The sequence below is a fragment of the Esox lucius genome, chromosome 1 (genome assembly GCF_011004845.1).
Source record: "Esox lucius isolate fEsoLuc1 chromosome 1, fEsoLuc1.pri, whole genome shotgun sequence".
Lineage (NCBI taxonomy): Eukaryota > Metazoa > Chordata > Actinopteri > Esociformes > Esocidae > Esox > Esox lucius.
The window spans coordinates 27,068,114-27,087,694 of NC_047569.1; the positions used below are offsets into that span (position 1 = coordinate 27,068,114).

General features: G+C 44.9%; 1 protein-coding gene across 3 annotated transcripts in view; it reads right to left on the reverse strand.

The window, feature by feature from the left end:
- The window catches only part of bcas3 (BCAS3 microtubule associated cell migration factor), a 274,108-nt gene that overhangs the window by 231,230 nt on the left and 23,297 nt on the right, over nt 1-19,581 (reverse strand). For all 3 annotated transcript variants that reach the window (XM_010868161.3, XM_010868099.3, XM_010868284.3), the window contains exons 7-9: nt 18,371-18,443; nt 2,469-2,576; nt 2,271-2,347 (exon numbers count right to left, since the gene is read on the reverse strand). In XM_010868161.3, the coding sequence (XP_010866463.1) occupies nt 2,271-2,347; nt 2,469-2,576; nt 18,371-18,443 (258 nt within the window). The remainder of the gene's footprint in view (nt 1-2,270; nt 2,348-2,468; nt 2,577-18,370; nt 18,444-19,581) is intronic.

Consider the following 19,581-nt stretch of genomic DNA (forward strand, 5'->3'; position numbering starts at 1 on the left):
AACAGGTGGTTGGAAGATGTTCCAAAGTAGTGTGTGTGGGACATGAATAAATCTTCATCTTTTGTTGAATCTCCTCTCCCCTCCTTGAGGAGGCTTGTTGTTTTAGGTATCACAGGATAAAATGGTCCCCAAGCACAATTCCCATTGCATACAGAATTTGGTAACACGGCTTAAAAGTAGAACGGAGTGGAGTTTAAAATGGATGTGGTAGTGAGAAAGTGGGTATGTCTGGGAAAGTTATTTTAGACTTCTGGAAAGATCTGTGACAATACATTCGGGAAATCCAACTGATTCTTAGTTCAGAAATATAACGTCGAGCAGCGGTTCTTAACAGGGGGGTCTAGGCCTTAGGGAGATGAAACGATTCCCTCATATTAAACGATTCCCTCATATTATTACATGTGGTATACTGATATGTTGTTCTGTTAGTTTTAAAACACTGAAACTGAAACTCACTTATTTTAAGGTGAGATTGGTTTTATGCTGCGACATATTCAAATAAAAAATACAACTGAAACATGTTGCTGGTTTTCAGCCCCACATGGTTGGTCTTGAGGAATGGGGAGTGTATTATTAGGTTTCGAGCCATACATAGTCTTTTGAGTCTGCCAATAATCTTGGTCTCATCTAACCTGCATCTTTTTTCATGCTTTCTGGCAAACTGCAAACGCGCTTTCAGATTGTAATTTTTGAGTAACGGCTTCTTCCTTGCCACTCTCCCATACAGGCCAGGGTTATATAGAGCTGTTGATATGGTTGAGTGGTCCGCTATTATTTCATTCCCATCCACTGAACTCTCCCTGGCTTCTCTCACAAGTCTCCTTGATTGAGCCCTGAGTTTTGAGGGACAGCCTTTTCTTGGCAGTGACTGGGTGAGTGCTGGAGTTCCCACTTCCTGATTATTTATCCAACTGGGCTCACGGGGAGATCCAAACACTTGGATATTATTTCTCTAATCCAAATGACTGAAAAATAACAAAATGTCAATGTAGAATTTTGAATTTAGTAATATGAGAGAACTGTTCAAGATATCAAGTTTTAGAAATATAATTTCACTGAAATGTTCCAAATAAGGTAGCTTCTGCCTTGCAATTCTCATCAGAACATTTACTTTCTCTGCCCAGTGTTGCCTACTAACGTTTTTGCTCTTGGATAAAAACGTTTTGGCAAGTAAAATGAAAAGAGAGCCCCAAAAACTAAATGCAGGGTCAGACCATCCCTTCAGGATGGCATGCGTGTTACCCTGTCAAAGATTCTCTCCACCGTTGACCAGATTATTTTCAGAAGCAGCAAAAGTTCTCACATTGAGCGAGAAACATTTGCAATTACAGTCGGACATTCTGTATTTAACAATGTTATTTTTGAAGGCAATTATTTATTTTATGTATAATCAAGCAATGTGGGCTAAGGGCACTGGCAATAAGCAATTTCATTTTAATAAACACAATGAAAACATGCACTTTTGTAACACAAAGCAGAAAATATCATGAAATATTTTTTATTTCTTCTCACGCAATTAGGGAGAAGAGTTATGCTAGATGGTGAATAAGAGATCAGCCAATTAATTCCAACAGTTCCTTTGTCCACTCCTGCCATAGCCTTCCTTTCAAGTTCCTTTCTGAGTCACTGTGAAACCAGTTAGTTGGCCACAGGAAGCCAGCCAGTGGACGAGATGAATCACAGGGTAACACTGCCAGTATCTGTCTTTAGTTAGATGTTTGTTTGGGTTGGGAGATGCCAGCGTGACACAGACACGCTGGTCTTTTGGTGCTGAGATGTTTGTGTGGAATATGCTGATGTGTTAAGTGAATGAACTGGGCTGGCTCTGGCTCTGTGTTTGTGTTGCTGGCTATCACACACCATGCTTTTGGCGATCTTACAGACAAACACAAAAAGACACAGCAAAGATAGAGCATCTGTTCTATGCTGATATGTCAATTGATCTCAATGAAAAGTAGATTAAATTGTTAGTACAGATCTCTGTATCCACTGTTCAAGTCTGGGCTTGTGTGCGTGCAGAGAGCAGCGTGAAAAGAATAAAGCAAAGCCACAAGGGAAAAGAAGCCCATAAGTGTCATCAGGCTCAACATGAACACAGAAACCAAAGTTTTATCATCAACATTTACCAAATTCCACAGCTGCGTACTAAACATCTCCCTTTACCTTAGTATGCTACTTTTGTCCATGCTCCATAGGGCTCTGGTCAAAAGTAGTGGACTATACGTGGAGTAGGATGCTTTTTGGGAAGCAGTGAAATCACAGCGTCTTACTTGTAACAAAGAACTTTTTGGTGAATGTGCAGCTGTCAAATGCAGCAATCTTCTCTTGCAGGGTCACAACTAGAATCCTGTAAGAATCAGGAACATGTCAATTAGGGAGATGACAAACTCTCCACGGCAAGCGTGCAAATGAACAAACAACGCACGACTCAAAACATTGTTTCTTGGAAGTGAAGACGCTGTACGTACTCCTTGTTGCAGTGGAGGTCATAGATGGCCGTCTTGAACTGAATGGACTTAACCATGTCCCCTGATCTCAGAGAGTAGAGGTCCACACAGCAGTATGGAGGACTGGTCCTGGGCACAGAAACACAAGAAGTGCATCGTTTGTTTAAACTGTTTTCTGGATAGGAGGCACATTGTCAGTCCTACAGATACTTAGACATATTATGAATCCTTAGCAACAGATTTGAATCATCACACACACAGACACACCAGAGCAGGGTAATCAGAGACAACACTCAACAGCTGTAAGTGAAGATCAAATGCCAGTAGAGCCCAGACTCAGGCCACTGGCAGTCACTAAATCACACATTTAAAAGGCAAAGTGGAGAGAGGCTGGCGGAACCACGGACTAGACTCTCCAACCATCTCTTCGTTGTTTCTCTTTTTCACCCCAAGAGGATTTACACAAGATTTGTTTCCACTCTCCCTCTCTGTCTTTTTGGCAAGTCTCTATTGTGACCCAACAATGAAGGCGAGGGGAAAGGGGTTTTGAGGGAAATGGTTTGTCATGTAACACACATTTACTGGAGGCCTTCTATCATCACAAGAAAAGGAAGAGGCCAACACCAGCCAGTGGCTGCTGGCAATGTAAAACAAGGACATAAATCTTCATCAATGGTTCAATCATACTCTCTTCCCTTACCCGTCTCTCAGTCCCCCCCCATCTCCCCCCTCCCTCTCCCCTTTACTCTAATCCCCTCTCCCTGTCTCTCCTCTCCCACCTCCCTCTCTAACTTCTCTCTCCTCTTGATCTTTCCCCTTGTTCTGCTCTCACTCTCCACACTGGCAAACCTGTTGTTGCCACATTCATCGGCTCGCCGAAGAGCGATGTGTTGGTTTTGTTTCAAGAACCATTGAGGTTGTTTGCTTTCAGCAGGCTATTTACTCTGGTGTATATTTTTCAAAATCCTCTTCTCATGAAAAAACCCTGAAAATGAAGTCTGTTTGTATTTAAAAAGCTATGTTCAGTGTCACTGTACAATTTCAGAGGAGATGCACAAGCTTGCACCATAATTTAGACAACCCCCATTTCGACTTAGCCTAGAAACACGAAAGGTTATTAATATGAAAGTCAGATCCCATCTCCTGGAGCACTAGCCCAACTTCCACTCCAATGAACAGCATTGGACAAAACACCATTATAAGGCTGAAATGTCCGTCTGCATTCCCAATCACTGAAAGCGTCTGACAGGCCGTCCGACCGACTGGCCGCTCCCTTCTCTTCTTTATGGTGGAAAAGATCTGCTTCTTCCATCGAGGACTCTCTCTGACAGTTGCAAACAGTGGATGACATACTGCGGCCGAGCCGTTGAGAAAATTACCCTGTTTCAAAATATGCACATATCAGGGCATCGCAAGTGGCCAAGACATCTTAAACTGGCCGCAAAGCGCAGGGAACATGGAAACACTTAGGGGAGAGTTGAATGGTAAAAAGCTGCGGGAACTCTTCTCCATGTGCTACTCGATAGCCCTGAGTGGCAGCCATGGAGAACCAGAGTGGGTTCATTTCTCATCATTCTTCCAATGAAGCCGATGACAGAGAAGACAGGCGGCCTGCACCCCTTCCTTTTGCCCTCTCCTGGTTCACTCTTTCTTCTCTACATTGTTCTTCCTTGCCTTCGTTCATGCTCTCGTTTTATCAAGTTCTTTTCTTTTTCTCACTCTCTTCCTTACGGTTTACCCTCTTCTTTCTTGGTCAGCAGACATTGCCCTTGTTTAACTGCATTTGGATAGTGTCGGTCGTGTGTGGACTGGCTGTACAGAGTCTTGTCGATGGAGCAAGATGCCAAACAGTGTTTGTGAAGTCAGGCTCTGATGTTATGGCTCCATGTCTGCCTGGGTATTGAGAAGGGCCGGATTAGTAGTCTAGCAGTTAGTGTTGAGCCAATGACCCAAAAGGTTGCTGGATCGAATCGCTGAGGCGTTACGATGATCTGATAATCGGCCCTTGATTAAAGGCGCTTACTTGCTCCAGGGTCATAGTGAATAATGACCCCTGCCTGTGACCCCACTGACAGTGTCATAAGGGATGTGTAAGAAACACATTTCACCACATTTGTATTTAGAGGAGAAATATAAACCCCCTCTTTAGTCCTGCTGCAGACCCACTGTTAGGACAGACAGAAACAGCCTATTCCTCCAGGACATGCTTTATTGGCCCCAGTCTGAGAGGAGAGTATTTAATAATATCATCAATATTCTTCTTCATCATCATCATCATTATTACTCCCCATATAAAGTTCCTTCCTAAAGGATCTGCTCTTTGCTTGATCTAGGGCTGCAGTTCCAGCCAGTCTCTCCGTTGTTCTGTCTGTGTATGCACGTGTCTATGTGGCCAGCAGGGTGTGTGTGTGGGTGTGTGTGAGGGTGTGTGTGTGTGTGTGTGTATGTGTGTGTGTGTGTAAGCGGCACTGCTCCCCAGAGCCGGCTGGAGCAGACACGAACACGGCTCCACACACCCACTGACACAGCCAGCCGCATCACCCAACACCCAGCACACACACACCCAGCGCGCACACACACACCCAGCGCGCACACACACACACACACACACTGTTGAATCCATTTTCCCAAGCCCGTGGCTGGATACTCAGCAGCAGCTCCGGCGCCACGGGAGCCCTCAGATCTCCCTGCCCAGCCAGAGACATAAAACATTGTCTCACATTTTGTGTGTGTGTGTGTGTGTGTGTGTATACATGTGCTTGCATGCCTGACACTGTGTCTGCACGTTCGTGTGCACGCACGTCTGTCTGGGCGTGTGTGCCAGTCGAAATGTCTGATGTTCAGCATGCATGTCTCTGTGTGTGTGTGTGTGTGTGTGTGTGCGTGTGCATTCTTCACTTCATTCCCTGTAATAGGTAGGGGTAAATTATTCTTGTTGACCTCCATTCACTTCTACAGCAGCCAGACTTAATTCTGATCTGCTGGCCTCACACGGAGAGATCCGGGCGTATGACGATGATCCTCAGTGACACATCGATCATTGCCAATCACAGAGATTCATCCAAAAAGACAACTTTTCCTAACTTGTCTTTCTGGCGGCTCCTCTATCGATTTCGACATTATCACTGAGGTCAGCTCGATTTCAACATTATCACCGAGGTCAGCTCAATCTAATCCAAATGCTTTCTGCGAAATAACAGGCGCCCAGATTGATTCACTCATGGGGACAATGATGATATGCCCATCCGTCCCCGTGTTACAGAATCAAAATGGCACACACGGGCTGAACTGTTTTGGCCCGGGCAGAATTTTAACTAATGGCTGTGTTCTAATGGAGCCAGGGCAGGGTCACTGGTAATGTGATTTCCTGGTGCTGGGGCGCGGAGGCGTGGGTTGAAAGCCATGCTAAATCATCATTACCGTTATGGATCAGGGCTGGATGTCGGTCCAGCAACATGTTAAGGTGACACTGAGTGCCCTCCTCAGTCTCAGCAGAAGGACTGTTAAGGCGGCCTGTTAGATCAATGTGTCAATTACTATTTACCGGGATTGGCCTTTTGGGTCTGAATTGATGCAAACAACAGGGAGTTTGAAGAGAAGGGGTGGAGGGGTGAGAGGGACACCGAAGGATTTGGTAAAGAGAAAGACAGTGTAGGAGATGGATAAGAGGTTGAGACTGTCTCACACACACACACACACACACACACACACAGGTACACCATCCACACACACACACACAGATGGAAAGAGGTTCAGATACAAGGCAACGGCCTTGACCTCAGGACGACAGTCTAATCCCGCTGGAGTGGAAAGGGTTAGTTCACATGGCTTCTGACACGGAGGGGTTCCCTCATATAACAGTGATCCTAAATGACTCAGCTAATTACTGGCTAGAAGGTTGTAAAGCAGCCAGAGACACACCTGTTACATTCATCTCTCTCCCCCTCACAACGTCCACTGGGCCGGGCCAGGAATACAGACATATGTCCTGGATGAAACCCTATTCCCAATACAGCACAAGCCCCATCTCAAATGGCCGGCACCCATATTTCCGGGCCTCTGCGTCGTCCAGCACAGAACATCTCAGTGCTGCCTGGCCTGCTGTAGACTGGCTACTAAACCAAACTGGAAAGTATTTCCTAAACAGGACGGTTGTGACTTTTACAACCGGGGTAGAGGAGTAATTGTAGCAACACGTCAGTTTACAAGGGTTATTATGTACATTATCTAAGACATGCCATTTGATCAGTGGAGGTTTTTTTCTGTGTGAAAGACATTTTTGACATCTGTTATTTTAGCTACAGCGAGACGGTGCTGCGAGCTGGGCTTGCACTTATTCCCCGGGAATGACTTCTGGTCGATGGGACCGGGGAGGTTTTTAATCCATACGTTTTTATGAACTTGAGTGGAACCGATGGACAGAAACCACACACTTCATGTGGTGGGCTGCGGATGGCTGGAGCGCAGGGGATCTAGGGAAGTCTTAAAGCGGAATGAAAAAAGACAGGCAAATAAATTAATTTACAAGGAGGGGACGTCACCACGTTTCCAACTGCAGCGCAGCGCCAGCTCTTTACGAGCTCCCTGAATACGAACAGACTATTTAAAATTGCATGCTGTGAAAATCCAAAACAAATACAAACTTATCTGCAGTTCCAGATGGCAGAGCGGCTGAAAGAGTGGACAGGCCACCGAAATGACTGGCTGGGCTAACAGAGGGGACTGAGGTATAAGACCGGGGACGTCCCCTTTGACTGCCTAGATAAACATTGTGGGCTGGCACAATTACTGTACACCTGTGCAACAGACGGTCACGAAGGCTTCCGCGAAAATGAAACAAGTTGGACCTTCTTCCAAGTGCAGAGCCGACACCCCCATCTTGGGCGTGTCACGGTCGATTATGACAGTGAGCGCCAGTGGGCGGTGCACAATTACCCTCACATCATCCATTGTCCCGCAGGGCACTCCTCGTCTCATCTGCCCTAGTGACTGTTGTGGCGTGTCGGATGGCAAAAGAATGGCTCAATTCAAACAGCTTTAACGGGTTCGGTGGTAACTTGACTGTTCAGTCACCGTCACTGACACACTGTGGCCTGACAAGCAGTGGAGATCAGTGCCAAGAACCAAATGGCAGCAATGACCAATATTTTTACATTTAAAACCACTAGCCAGCAGCAGGGCACACTGAATCCCACTGCTGGCTGGCCTTTGAAGCTAAGCAGGGTAGGTGCTGGCCAGTAAGGGGCACTGCTCCCACAATTATCTACAGATTTTTTTTAAATCCCAGGGCAATGAAGGGGACACAGTGCAGTCTTTTAGATTGGACCTTAATCGGGTGTCTTGACTCTCTGTGGTCACTGAAGTTCCCATGGATCTGACCGTAAGAGTAGGGATGTTAACCCTGGCGTCACGGGTCAAATGTCCAATCTGGCCCGCATACCAACATGGCTACCTAATCATCAGCCAGTTTCCAATTCACTCATTCATCCCCTGTAAATATTGTACAGGTCATTGCTGTAAATTACAATATACTCTCAGTCAATTGATCTGGTAAAATAACAAATATAAAATATAGACAGTATGGGTAAAAATCCCAGGAGTTCAATAGGTTGAACGCAGACAGAAGAGAAACAGGTCAGTCAAATGTATTATTGGAAAGAAATAATACACAATAAAGATGTATCAAGGCCTTTCCCTTAACAGAAGAGGCATGCTATTTGAAACGAGCTCACATTGTGGTGTTTTAAGAAATGTGTTACACATAAAGCCTGGACAAATTTGTAGAACTAATAATTGGACAGAGATCAGACGCATGAGGCTGGGTCGTACATTTATGACAGATATTTCTGCAAACACGCACATGAAAACTATCACTCTGTTTTCATAGGCACCAGTTGAGATGGGTGGTACTGGAAGAAAAGAGACTCAAATTCTGTCACAATATTCAAGTTCAAGTTTCCTTCTGTCTCCCCCTCCCCATCTCCCCACCTCCTCCATGGAACCCTCAACACACAACAAACGCTTGCCACATCAGAGGCAGCTCAGGGGCCTGGGGGGGGGGGCGGGGCGGGAGGGGGCCGGTGATTCCGGCATGCCGCGGGCATTAGCGGGAAAGTAATTAGGGTAAAAAGTTCAACCACAGCTCCATGTCTGCTGCACTGCCAGAAATACATTTCCTCCTCATTCAGTACCGTACCTTCACCACCAACAGGCATATTGGAAACACATTGCCCTCGTCGGGGTGTGTGTGTGTGTGTAAATCCCTTGGTCACCTACGGTCTTGGAGTGTTTCAAAAGGCTTCCCCTATGAAGGATCTGAATTTAGATGTTGGAGGAGAATTTCTCTACAACATAGCCAGTGTCAGAATGTGTAGTCGATCTTTGGTATAAAATAATCTAGTAGTGTCATAACGTAACAAATGATAAACCCAGAAACACGGCCTTTATGATCTGCTTGAGCAGTTCCATCCAGGTAGACCTGTGTCCAGGTATCTTGGGGTGATTATAATCCTCATAATAATTCACATGTCCTGTTGCTTCACAATTATTTTCCTCCTGTGAGAAATTGGCTCAAATGGAGATCCTACGTCTTTACAAAGTCACCTACGTCTTAAAGTCATCTACATCATTACAAAGTCATCTACATCATTACAAAGTCATGCAACAAACACACTTCATAAGATTAGTCAGAAAATGTTAAGCCAGATTTACTCAGGCCCAAACAAATGTTAGTGGTATCAGAGTAGCCACCTACCAAAACAACAATAACAGCAGTGACTTCATATGGATCTACTGCCAACATTGACTAGAAGAGTTAAACCTCCTCAATATAACATTGACAGCAGCGGAGTGGACATGAATATGTATCACAGAAAACACATGGCTTGTATTTAATGCACTTCTTGTCAGTTCATTGTTTATTCGCCAATTTTCTGTCTAAGTTAAGTGGAAACATGCAAAGAACAGCATCTGGTCAAGTGTGACTTCTCTCCAACATTTCAGCTTTCACACATAGAAACAATGTGGTGTTAAAGAGTCTAGAGTCAAAAATAATTAAAATAGTAGTTTATTATAAATGTCCATGTTCAGACAATGAATGTATTCATAGCTGGCTACATGCAAACAACATTTTAAATTTTAAACAAATTAAAAATTCTTACAAATCTGAAAGAGTTTCAAATGCAAGTTAAAACAAGTATGTAACTAATATGCTACGCTGTCTGATAATAATGTGTATTCATAAAAAAAAAATATATATATAACTCCAGAATATGCTATAAATATATATAACTCCAGAATATGCTATTAAGCTTTAATATCCTACCCTAAATTAGATTTTTTACGGAACATCTACTGAACACTTGGATTAAGAGGAAACCATGTCATTAACTTAGAATTTAGCTTATTTTCGTGACGTGATGTGGCTAGTGATGTGTATATTGATGACTCAAGCCAATTGTAAAAATTGTCTTCTTCGTAATGAAAACTTCATAGATTTTTTATTTTCTTCTTCATAGATTTTTAAGTCATCTTTTCAAAGGGGCCATGGTAACGAAAGCATATAGCTGACAACAAAACAACTGTAAGCCTACATTCAGTGTCGATTAGATAATCGAATAGTTAAAACAGAATTGAATAAGCTGCACAAAGAGTATTGGCTGCTGAAAGGTTCACCAGTCGCACATGTTGAAAGTTCAAAAGCAACGGTGAAGGAGGCCTGATCAGGGAATGTGTGTATTCCAAGTGGCACCATTTAAACAAATACCTGCTCGCACCTTCACAGGCTTTGTATCCATCTGCCAGGCTGTTGTCCTTCAGGACCGCAAGAACTCCAAAATCCTTGTAAATCAGTGCAGCACCTGTTTCCATGGCGGGGTATTCCACTATCATTACCCTTATTTATTACTCCTGTTTCGTTAGCCAGTTTTGCGAGAGCTAGGATTCAGGGAAAATAAGCTTTGTACGTGAACAAATTTGAAATGTTTCAGCACCATGGAAATTCTGGACAGTTCCATGGCCCATTCTCCAGCTGCGTGTGGCTGGATGTCTTAAGGCATGGGGCACCCTACTGGGTCTGGCTTTTCCTGTGGATATCAATCGACATGACTCTACCGGGAGTACACGTTGTAAATAACACAGTTGTTCGATAATTAACAACTATTGGCCTATTACTGTACTACAAACAAAAGAATTAAAACCAATTAGTTACTGTACATAGAAATCAACAAGCCACATTAATTAACAAGGCAGATATAGATAGGCTAACTGTTCTGTAGCAGTGTGCAGAAGAGAATACGGAAAACAGCTTTCGACTCTTCAAAAGGCATTTGACCTATCCTTGGGGACCTTGAGTTATAGGATTGTCCCGGTCTGCAGAGAACTCAGAGGACAGACGGCCAAGATCTGAGCTGTAGCTAGCTGCACCTGAACTGTCCCTCAGAGGAATAGTCAGGAGGGAAGAAAGAACTGAGGAATTTATAAAAGGATGAGAGAACGGGTTGGTTCCAAAGGGCACTCTATTCCTTGCATAATCCACTACATCTGACTAGGGCCCATTGGACTAAATCCAAAAGCAGTGCACTAAATCAGGAGAAAATTGTGTGATTTGGGACTTGTCGAAGGTAGGCTAAATGGCAATAGCGTTCCCCTGATCCATTTATCTCTCATGCACCATAACAGTTTCCTGGTAGAGAGAATGTGTTGTTAAATAGAGGCCACCTAGTTCAAATCCCTAGTGGACTGCTGTACACTGCTGTTTTCTTTACAAGACCAGGTCCTCAATCTGGTTTATATCCATTTACTGTATGTCATGCACACACACGCACACGCACAGACAGACAATTACTATTGAAAAATGAATATGTGATAACAATTATGGGGCCTAATAATATTAGCTGAAATGTACTTTCAGTACGTTCAGTATCACAACACTGAAATTCTGCTATTACAATTTTACATTAAATTGCAATTGTACAGCACAAAACGTAGAACGAGCCATGGCCTGAAAAGTCATTATGCCTCATTGTGACTGTAAAATATGTTTATGTCTACCACTTCCACTACATTAAACTCACTTCCTATTTGAAGGGGAAAATTGGCGAGGCAGAACATATATTTTAGCCGACAGAAAACAGACGAGGAAGTCAAAATAAACGCTTCAAAATGAAGCCTGGGGCTGCCCTCCTTAAGCACCGAGTGTGTGTGAATGTGTCTGTGTGTGAGAGAGAGTGTGAGTTTAAATGTAAGAATATGGGCTAAAATATAAAGTATGTTAAGACTGAACAAAATATTTTTCAATGGTGTCATCATAACCTTTTAAAGAACCTGACATTCCCACTCATAAACTGAAAATATATAAAAGTCAGTGAAAAAAACCCCACTATCTTTAAATTCTGTGGACAGCTGGATGGCAAGAGACATCACTTTCACTGCGCACACGCACGCATGCCCACCCACACACCCACACACACCCCCACCCCCCCCACCCCACACCCCCCCCCCCCCCACACACACACACACACACACACACACACACGGTCTTCCATGGTGTGACTAAAAGAACAGCCCAACGAATTCACGCTGGTATAAAAAGCATCACTTCACCAAATCCCCATAATCTGGTGCCTTTTCTAATACAAACGCCCTGAGATTTTCCATTTAATACACTTTAGAGAAAGATACCTCACATTTACCATGGCTAAACCTGTAATAAAAATAGCAATGAAAAGCACAGCTTAGTACCACAATAGGCTTTCTCTAAATCTCTTTGAAAATGTTTGGTGGAATGAGTGGGGTTTTCCCTGCAGCACTGTAATTAATATCAAGGCATTAGGTGACAACAGGACTTAGTGGATAAAGCTTTGGGATAAAGACAAATTATGAACATGACAATCCCTCCCTTGTACGATCAATCCGTCTTTGTTACTGACAGGTGTCATTTCATATTACACATAGCGTTCAACTTCCTGCATTAGACTGAAAGCGAGCGGATAGGGTGTGTGTAATAACTACTGAGATACAGTACAAAACACCAGCCTCGTTCTGGAGGTGTGAAAATCCTCCCTGAAAACACATGAGATTTAAGGGACACGTCTATGGGAGGTTCCCAGGGGCCAGATGGGGAGCCATGGCCAGGTGCCCGAAACCTGCATCTATTGAGAAATCCCCAGCAGCCAAAACAAAGAGGCAGGCGATGTGCAGTCATGACTGAGGTAAAGTTAAAAGTGAGAAACAAGAAAAGCACCCTATGCAGTTCACCCTTTACTCCTTCACTGGTGCAGAGCAATTACGCTCCTGGTATTCTCCATGGTAACACGAGACATGATTACATCCTCTGTGCATCAGGACTTTGGGTGTGAGGCTGTGGGAGTGGCAGCGGGGATTAGTAAATGTCAGGGGCCCTGGGGACAAGGGCCTGCCAGAGACTCTGTCCCTACAGTTCCTAAACTCAACTTCCTTCCCTGGTGCACCACCTCATGGGCCCAGGTCAAAAGCAGTGGACAATATAGGTAACATAGGGAATATAGTGTCCCATTTTAGACTCAGTTTTAACAAACTGTTCTTTTGAGCTGAACTTGTACCCTGTGAGTGCAGAGAAACACTGACAAACAGTTGAAATGGCTTCACCCTTCACCATCCACCCTACAGCCGCTGCCATCCACCCTTCAACACTGACAAACAGTTAAAATGGCTTCACCCTCCAAACTCCGCCCACTGCCATCCACCCTCCAACACTGACAAACAGTTAAAATGGCTTCACCCTCCAAACTCCGCCCACTGACCTCCACCCTCCAACACTGACAAACAGTTAAAATGGCTTCACCCTCCAAACTCCGCCCGCTGACCTCCACCCTCCAACACTGACAAACAGTTAAAATGGCTTCACCCTCCAACCTCCGCCCACTGCCATCCACCCTCCACCACTGACAAAGAACAGTCAAATGTTAATACCTGCAGACCAAATGAAAAGGGACAGCAGCAGGCGGGGCTGGAAACACAGATCCTTTCCAGACACGTGTGAGGAGAGGAGTTCCTACAACATGGTACACATTCTTCACTAACTCCAACCTCACTGGCCTAGCAGAGCGTGAAGGGATGCATATGTACTCCACAGTCAGGAAAATCACTAGATCCATACATTGTTTGGACTTAGTTAACGCATAATCCTTTCCATTGATAAAATTAAGTTGAGTGCGCCTGGCTAGAAGCTTTTTCCCTTTCTGGTTTTCCTTTAATTTGCAAATCTTGTAATCTAAGCCTAGAGCTGACTGAACCAACTTCTAAACCAGCTCTGCTCTCGCGGCCAAGACTCCAATCTGTTTTCCATTTAAGTGTCAAGACGGCATCCTTTTTTGTGGTTGACCAAAGCTGTTATTTCAAAATGATTATATGCTAAAAATTGTGTGAGGACCTTAGTAAATTTATGAAAAGGCCGAATGGAAAAACTGTGCTGCACCCAAAGGGATGTTTTGCTCTTCTTTTAATGTAGTGTTATTTACCAAACACTTCTGTATGTCGGGGGGACAGCCTGGTACGGCTGGGCCATTCAGCCAGGGGTCAGGTTTTGGGCTTTTCAGCACCAAGCATGTTTTCAGCATGAGTACCGCACATCAGCCACTGAGCCAGAATCCTGTCTGTCAGTCAATCTGTGTCAATCAATCAAGGTAGAGGCACACAAAGACGAGGGGGGGGGGGGGGTGGAGTCAAAGACAGGGGGGAGGTGGAGTCAAAAACGGGGGGGGGGGGGGGGATCAAAGACAGAGGGGAGGTGGAGTCAAGGACAGAGGGGAGGTGGGGTCAAAGACGGGGGGAGGTAGAGTCAAAGATGTGGGAGAGGTAGAGTCAAAGATGGGGGAGAGGTAGAGTCAAAGACAGGGGGGAGGTAGAGTCAGGAGGAGGCAGTGTTCTTTTGAAAATACGGGGGAGGGTGGTCCCCATCAAATGCCAGCCGAAGACAGACTTCCTTATTTCATTTCCCGGGGAAATATCAAGTTAAATGTTTTTGCTGTTCTGGAAGCAGGGCAGGGACAAGGGGAGAATGAGGAGAGAGGGAGGTCCTGGCAGCATTCTAGGGAATGGATAGAACAGAGCAGAGCAGTTGCCTGGGGTTCTCTCTTCTCCTTAACAGGTCAGGACATCTTGTGCCCATTCCCCACTCCTCCCTAGGGTACACGCGTCTGCTAAATATCCTCTCTCTTTCATTACCTCCATCATTCTCTCCCCCATTCGCTCTCAATCTCACTCCCTCTGGCTTTGGGTCTTCAGACCACAGGCCTAGCTGGGCCGGTCAGTCAGTGATCCCAGGACTCTGGCCCTACCCCAGCTCGACATTCCCTCCCTGCTGTGGTCCCTGGCCATTATTAAGCATGTGAAATTATAGGCTTCCAAATGTACTTAGGATTTGTACCTCGTAATGTCTGAATGTCACGGTACAACCATGTTTTCCCCCTTCCTTTCCCTTTTCACATGTTTTAAAAGGGAAAATGTCATAAAGATAGACACTGGTGACATTCCATTAGTTCATCAGGTTCACCTCAGTTCTCTTATTCTATTATATGACACTTGTAACTATTCTCCTCTTTAACACGTCTCTTCTCCTCACTACTGTCCTCCCATTAGTCAAGTCTCCTCTCCTCACAACACTCCTGTTAGACAAGTCTCAACTCCTTATCTCCTCCTGAACAAGCCTCTTCCCCTCAGCAGAAATCATCACCATTAGGAAACAAATAACTGACTCCTCCTTTGTAATGGTCCTCACAATCTCAGTTGTCCTGAGAATGTCCTGAACCTCCCTGACCAGGTGTCAATGGGGACACTTGAATTTTTTGATACCGTATCGCTCGACACATTTACTAAATTTGTAATGAGTTCTAAACCCACGAACTCTCAGCTAGACCCGATTCCAACAAAATTACTTAAGGAGCTATTTCCTGTGCTAGGTCAGCCAATGTTGAACATAATAAATTGCTCCCTTTCCTCCGGATGTGTACCAAACTCACTAAAAATAGCGGAAATTAAGCCTCTTCTAAAAAAAATTAATCTGGATCCCAACATATTAAACAATTATAGGCCAACATCGAACCTCCCGTTCCTCTCAGAAATTGTAGAAAAATGTGTTTCCCAACAACTGAATGCCTTCCTGCAGACAAAGAACATTTATGGAAGGCTCCAGTCCGGTTTCAGATCCCATCATAGTACTGAGACTGCACTCGTGAAAGGTAACAAATGACCTTCTAATGGCCTCATACAAAGACTCTGCATCCGTCCTGTTGCTTCTTGATCTTAGTGGTGCTTTTGACACTATTGATCACTCCCTTCTCTTAGAGAGACTGGAAACCCATATTGGGCTACGTGGACATGTTCTAGCCTGGTTTAAATCTTATTTATCTGAAAGATATCAGTTTGTTAGTGTGGATGGCATATCCTCTGACAAGTCAAAGAGGTATGCTTTGGTGTTCCTCAAGCCTCGGTTCTGGGCCCATTATTGTTCTCACTATAAATGCTGCCTCTGGGCAACGTAATCCAAAATCACAATGTAAACTTTCACTGTTATGTTGATGACACACAGTTATATATTTCAATGATGCATGGAGAAGCCCCAAAATTAGCTACGTTGGAAGCATGCGTTTCAGATATTAGGAAGTGGATGACAGAGAACTTGTTGCTCTTAAACTCAAAGAAACCAGAAATGCTCGTTTTAGGACCCAAGAAACAAAGAGCGTTGTTAGCAGATCTCACTGTGAACCTCGACGGCTGCATGGTCGTATCCCATAAAACTGTAAAAAACCTCTGCGTTACCCTTGACCCTGACCTCTCCTTTGATGAACATATAAAATATGTCTCAATAGTTGTTTATTTTCATCTTCGAAACATTGCAAAAATCTGAAACTTTTTATCAAAAACTGATGCAGAAAAACTAATCCATGCTTTTGCTACTTCTAGATAAGATTACTACAATGCTCTTCTTTCCAGTTACCCTGACAAATCAATAAATAAACTTCAATTAGTGCTGCACACAGCCACTGAATCTTCACTAGAACCAAAAAAAATTTACACATTCCTCCTGTCCTAGCGTCCTTAGACTGGCTGCCTGTTAGGGTTAGGGCTGATTTTAAGGTTTTACTCTTAACCTATAAATCAATACTTACCTTGCTGAAATGATCCAGCCATACATACCTACACGTAACCTTAGATCGCAAGATGCAGGCCTTTTAATTGTACCTAGAATTTCTAAACAAACAGCTGGAGGCTGGGCCTTCTCTCATAGAGCTCCACTACTGTGGAATGATTTGCCAATTAAGGTTAGAAATGCAAACTCAGTGCAAACTTTCAAGTGTCTACTAAAAACTCATCTCTACAGCACGGTTTATGATTAAGTGTAGCCTAGCCCGGGGGCATGAAGGTGACCAGTAGGCTTGATACTGTCCACCCTTGCTGTCTTGCCAGGTGGGCTCTCGTCGCCACTGGGATGCCCTCCCTTCAATGCCTCTTGGGGGCGGAGTCACTGGCTTGTTGTTATCTCTCTGTTGTGCACTTGTGCAATTGGGCTGTGCTCTGCTGGCAATACTGGGCCCTCATTCAGGGTGGTTGCAGTTGGTGGGTGTCCCTTTGGTTGATGCTTGGCAATGTGGGTGGATTGATTTCCTGCCTGTTGGGCCCTGTCCGGGGCCTCCCCCAGATAGGGCCACAGTGTCGCCGGACCCCCCCGTCTCAGTCCCAAAGTCTTATGCTGCTATACTTTTGTGCTGGGGGATTGGGTCAGTTCTCCTTCCCCACCAAGTTCTCCTTCTCCACTATAAATCCTTGTTGATATGAGGAATGCATTTTCAGAATTTTCCCAGTCTCCTCCCGTTTTAAACTTTAGGAGGACATGAGGTCCTGGTCCACACCTGCGGAGTACCTGGTTTGGGGGGCCCGTTGCTGTCCCAGTCCTTGTCCCTCTGGTCATACTTCTTACCTAGTCTAAATTTAAATAGACTCTGGATTTAGCCCACATACATTTATTAATTATTCCAATTGGACTCTTAATATCTCACCAGGCACAGCCAGAAGAGGACTGGTCACCCCTCTGAGCCTAGGTCCTCTCTCGGTGTCTTCCTAAATTTCGGCCTTCTTAGGGAGGTTTTCCTAGCCACTGAAATTCAACACTACTGTTGTTTGCCCCTTGGGGTTTAAGGCCGGGTGTTTCTGTAAAAGCACTTTGTGACAACTGCTGTTGTAAAAAGGGCTTTATAAATACATTTGATTGATTGATTGATTGATCAAGGTAAAGTCAAAAACGCTAATGCGGAACCACGCGTCTGTACCGTCTTTGCTAGCTCTTGCCAACCATCAAGATGATCTGGGATAAAAGTTCAAAACAACTAATGGAGCGGTGTATCGTAATGAAGGCGTGACGGCGGGATCGGGGAGGATCTGCAGACACGCCGGCGTGCTGTGCAGTCTGGTGGTTCCACCATGGGTCTGACAGCGAAGGAGGCCAGGAAATACAATGACTACAGCAGACATGAACCTATCATTGTACATTCGCCAACTTCAGAGACGCATTGAAAACGGGGTGCCCAATAAAAAAACGGAAAAAGCACGAATTGACGCCAACTGACGCACATCACTCCTACCAGCAGCCATAGTTACCAGTGGCCACGGTTAGCACATGTGGGGAAGTGTATTACAAGTTTGTGGCGTAGTTTAACTTTGACCCATACCGAGAAAGGTTATTTGGCTTTGCAGAGAACGGACTGTAACTGTATTTAACGACGTCATCACATCAGGACCCACAGCTCCTCCAACACATTAAAGCCCATTAATAAGTGTGGTGAGAATCAGGTCGTTGTGATGTCAGAGCCCAGTATATCTCCCAACTTTCCCCAGCTTCCTGTAGACACAGGAAGTGATGTCAGGCCAGCAGTGCGCACTGTACTCACCCTGAAGACCCAGTGCTCTTGCACACTCCCAGGAGAGGTCTCTTGTCTGCGAAACTGTCCGTCTTCACAGGACCTAGAAGAGGGAAACAGGAGGACATGATGAGGATCTGACAGAGAGAGCAGGGAAAGAACCACTGACCGACACAAAGAGGAACATTGAACATTCATCATCGGGGGGCCTGTGCATGAGAGACAGGCCTGTTGTGTGCCCAGTCTGCCACAGCCGCCCACTCCATTTAACTAGCGCTACCACAGCAGGATGCGTGTTGATTACATTACAACAGCAGCTCTCTAATCAAATTACACCCCAGAAAAAGGCCAGAAGAGGAAATGGAGAAAAAAAATATAGAGAACAGAACAAAAACAACAACAAAAAAGAAAGAGAGTGGACCCTCTCATTCCTGTCAGTTTGGAGAGGACTCATCCTCACCAACCACAGAATAATGCCCGGGTTCGCATGAAGACTTGTGGGGATCAAATAGATTAAAATACCAGCGTGCAAGACATTAGGAGAGTTGGAGAGGAGGGAAACAGAGGAACAGAAACAGTCCTCTGTGGAACATATTGGTGGAACACAGTATGGAGGGAGACACACACACACACACACACACACACACACACACACACACACACACACACACACACACACACACACACACACACACACACACACACACACACACACACACACACACACACACACACACACACACACACACACACACACACACACACACACACACACACACACACACAGACAGACAGACAGACAGGAGACAGACAGACACACCCAGGCAGAGAGAGACACAAAAAGCGAGAGAGTGCAAGAGAGAGATACAGGGAGCCAGAGAGAGTGAGTGAACCCTTCAAAGCCAAGGAAGGTTGTCCGTCTTTGTAATTAGAGTATTGTAAAAGTCCAGTGGGCCTTTTCAGCGTGCGTCCCAAATGGCACCTTATTCCCCATGTACAGCACTACCTCTGAAACACTCAACCACATAGAGGATATGGCGCCATTTGGGACGGACCCCGAGGGAGGAGTAGAAAGCCTGCTGCATTAAGTCTAATGATTCCACATTCACCCTAATTGTCCCATCCGTGGAGACGGCAGGAGAGGGCGGGAGTGAGGGGATGTGGTGTTTGTGCCTCCGTGTGTAGTGGTGGTCCAGTCTGAAGATGATGTTAGGTCTGTGGACGGGTGCAGTTCAGCCCTG